A 4116-nucleotide genomic window follows, 5' to 3' on the forward strand; every position below is an offset into this window, starting at 1 on the left:
GGGGGGGGGGGGTGTGCAGTACACCGCCCAGACTATGGGAGGATGAGGGTGAGGCACAACTGAAGTCCCCAGGCTGGCAGGGAACACCAGAGAACTGGGCACAGACCAGGCACGTGAAGGGGTGGCGGGCCACCAGCTGCTGTCCTGGGCATGGGGGGGAGCCTCAGTGCCACTTCTGCCCTGCTCCAGCTGGGGGCTGTGGAGAGTGGCTGCATAGGCAACTGGGCTCAGCTGGAGCAGCATGCAGGTTGCTCTTTCTAATGCCTACTCCCTTCCCCACCCTCATCTCGATGCCACCCCTAGCCAGGAGCAGGTGTAAGAAAAAGGAATCAGTGTGTTACCATGGCTGTCCTTGACCAAGCCTGGCTGGCCACACAGCCATTCCTCACAGCTCCAAGTGGGAGGAGGGCAGGAAGGCTCTGGGGCTCCCTGCATACCTTTGTCAACTGGGTATTGTGGTGGCGACAATGCCACAGGCAGGGCTGTTCTCTCAGTGCCTGTTCCCACCCCATGGAGGATGTGGTGTTGTGGCAGAAAGTAGATGCAGGAAGAGGAATCCATCTGCTGCCACTAATGTCCATTGGCATCCTGCAGCTGAAGCAGCTCTGGGGCTTGCCCAAGGACAGCAATGGTGGCAGAGGTGAAGTGTGACTGCATCTGACAAAGGAGCAGCTTCACCGGTAACACAGTTAGTGCTCTTAATTGTCAAGTGTGAGAGAAGTGTGGGCAGCACTACAGACTTGCACTGATGGGACTACATTGCTTTTAACTGCAGCATGTGTTTCATGGATTTACATTTTTAAGGCCTAACAGTATTAATAAAATCATCTAGTCTGACCTCTTGCATAAACATAAACCATAGGATTTCCTTCACCAAAACGCATAATTTCTGGTTGAGACAGAGCATCTTTAGAAACTGGATGTCTTCCAGAAAGACACCAAACAGCTGCAAATCTTTACAACATATCCTTTGGTAAGACGCTTCAGTGGCTCAGTACTCTCATTATTAAAAATGAGTGCCTTACTCTTAATCGGAGTTCCCTGCTCATGCTGGCAGAGCAATCTGTAACAGATTCAACAGTGTCCAAATTGTTACAGCTGTTCTGAGCAAAACAATGTTGATCTGAAAAAAACTCTGCTGCTAGAAAGCATATTTGTGGTTCAGAAGGAGATGTACCAGGGGTACAGTGCCAGCCTGCAGTGTGAAAAGCCCTCAAGCACGAATGCATTCTGGATGCTGTTTTCTGATGAAGCAGTGCAGGACAGGTGCTAAGATTGCACTGATACAACACAGGCTTTATGACAAATATGGATGATCAAACATGGTCAACATATTCTCTGTGCTATGAAAGTCTCCAGGGTGTTATAACCAGTTAAAATAAGTCTCTTTGAATGGCTAAATGCCATCCTACTTCTAAACAGAGTCCTAGAGAAAGCAGGCAAGACTAATAGGACCTTGCACAAGCAACACCAGGCATTCCTGAACAGACTCAGACCAAGCTTGACTACTTTCTTCTAAAAACAGGATTATAAAAGCCAGTGAGAAAGGGACCACAAAAGATCTCTTCCAGCTCTAAGCCACACACTAATCCCCACTGACTGCTTGCAGCTAGTCAAGAACCACCCCAAATATGCATAACTACAGAATCATTATGAGCTTTTTACACCTTCCTTTGAAGCACCCAGCCAGAGATGGGGGACAGGACCAGACCCAAACTCCACACCACCCCGTGCACCAACAAACACAACAGACCCTCCAAAATGCACTCCCCTCATAGCAGTTACTCACACAATCCTTTTTTGTCTCTCCTATCCTTTTTGCTCCTCTCTTTGTCATTGCCACTGTCTTCTCCCAGAAGCATCCTCTGCAACTCCTTCCTCTCTTGCTCCTCTCTCTCTCGGGACAGCTGTGAACTTGTTTTCTTGTTCTGTAACATATTCTCAATATTCTTTCCCATCTCCTCAAAGTCACTGTCCTCAGCTGAGCTGCTATCCGTGTCTGTTGATAAGATCTCAGTTGATTCCAAAACCCTGAAACAGGAAATACCTTCAGAGTCAATTACCTCAAAAGCCACACGGGCTTTGCCATTAACCCCATACCATGGGTGATAGCTGGCTGGATGACAGCACTATGGAGTAGGAACTGGGAATCTGGGTAGATCACACCCTATACAAGTCGAGGGCCAGGAAATAACTTTTTCCCCTTTCTGCTTCTACAGGTCAGAGTTTTTTCCCTGCTTCCTCAAAAGCACTGAGGGTTGGCTGTAGCCAAGGCTGGGGATTTTGAATGGGCTGTGCCAATACTCCTGCTGGAACCAAAGCCAGAGGTTCCTGGCTAGGTCTTGCCCTTCCACTCAGGGTCAGACCAACTGCCATATCTGGGGTCAGGAAGGAATGTTAACCCCTGTCAGACTGGTATGGACTGCAAGAGGTTTTGCCTTTCTCTGTAGCAGGGGGCATGGCCCTCTTCCTTGGATCTCTCGAGCATAATTTTAACAACCTTGCCACAGCAGGACACTGGGCACCACAGTCCCCCTGGTTGACTGGAGTTTTGCTAATAAGTTAGAGCATGAATTTGTACAGGGATGACCTTGGCTAGATGACCTCTGAAAGTCCACTTCTCTACAATTCTTCCCACAAGAACAGAGTGCCAGAAGTGAGAGCAGTTTGACAACAGCACCCCTCACCCACTCCCAAAACAGTAGCCAGAATTCAAAGGACTGAAACAGACACCCATACCTTATGATAGTCACTCATTTCTCCCCCTCATCACTCCTGCAGCCCCTGTCCTCAAAGCAGCACAAACTCAGTGCCCCCACCCAATTTGATCCTGGCTCCTGAGCCAGGACTTTGGATGGAGGTGTGAACACTGAAGGCAGCAGTAACAGAGCAGAATGGGAAGCCAGTAGTAGCCACAAAGAGAGAAAGGGCAAAGAATTATCAAACTACTACCCTAGAAAGAAGGAAAATAAACCTGTAGGCTGCTGCTCTGTGAAACATTGTGTTAGCTCATAACACTCATCAGGCTGGACTGTCAGGCTGCCATTTCTGGTCTTTCCCAAAAGATTTGTGAACGTGAATACATAAAAAAAACCAAGCCCTCCTCCTGAGTGCTTTGTTAACAGGTCTCAGGCAGATGAATCAACATTTATCTTGCAACATGGCAGTCTCAGGCATTGAAAGACCATAAGCAGGGACCACCAAAATCACAGCAGAAGCAGGCCACACAGCACTTCCTTTAATCCTGCAGTCCCCCCCCCCCCATACACCCCCATAGCTGATTGGCTGAGGGGCCCTGCTGCTTGTTGCTGACCAGCCAGAAGGCAAAACAGCACCAAATTTAAAACCATGGTTTTCACCTCCCTGGCCATCAGGAGCGAGCAGCAGAACACTTCTGCCAAATGGTGCAGAGGGGAAGCAGAGGAACCTGCAAGATTAAAAAAAAGCCAGTGTGCAGCCCACTTCTGCCGCCAATTAGGTAGGTCTTTATCCATAAGGCACATAAAGCAAAAAAGCAAAGGATCCTGAGCTCCTGGCCAGAAGCTGCAAGCAACTGATAAGAACTTACTTATTCTGCAAGTCAAAGATACGCTGACACTCCTCTTTGTATCTCTCCTGATGTTCTGCCACTGAGAACCGAGATCCACGGGCAAATTTACTCATAGGCCCCTCCCCTGAGCGAGCCTGCTCTGTGGACATTGTGCGCACCACATCAATCACTTCCCAACGGGACAGCTTTTTAATCTGAGAAAAGACAGAGTAGAAAGGGCTTCAGGGGAAGCAGCAGCTGGGGAAGGAATATCTGCAGCCAGAAAAGTGGAGGTCTTTCTGTATGCAAGCCTGGCCTCCACTCCCTTGATCCCAGCTTCACACATTAGCTACTGCAGGTTCACTCACCTCTTCTTCAGGAACTCCAAATTTACGCAAGAGCTGTTTGGCATTTTTGAGAGAAAGACGCCGGAGATCAGCATCTGTCCCTGTCACTGTCTTCTTCACTGGTTGTGGCTCCTTATCATCCTGCTCCAAGAAGAACACTGCTGTGAATCTCCCCACATGTGCCAGCATTTCCTGTACTTATACCCTGACATCCTCTCTCTACCCAAGCCCAATTGGCCT

At 48.8% G+C, this 4116-nt stretch overlaps 1 protein-coding gene across 1 annotated transcript in view; it reads right to left on the reverse strand.

The window, feature by feature from the left end:
- TAF1 (TATA-box binding protein associated factor 1) overlaps positions 1-4116 on the reverse strand; it is an 83063-nt gene that overhangs the window by 29557 nt on the left and 49390 nt on the right. Inside the window, exons 22-23 of the mRNA XM_019521235.1 lie at positions 3569-3744; positions 1790-2031 (exon numbers count right to left, since the gene is read on the reverse strand). Coding sequence (XP_019376780.1) covers positions 1790-2031; positions 3569-3744 — 418 coding nt within the window. The remainder of the gene's footprint in view (positions 1-1789; positions 2032-3568; positions 3745-4116) is intronic.

Source organism: Gavialis gangeticus, unplaced genomic scaffold (assembly GCF_001723915.1).
Source record: "Gavialis gangeticus isolate Ggan-Ray unplaced genomic scaffold, GavGan_comp1, whole genome shotgun sequence".
In the NCBI taxonomy this organism is placed as follows: Eukaryota; Metazoa; Chordata; order Crocodylia; family Gavialidae; genus Gavialis; species Gavialis gangeticus.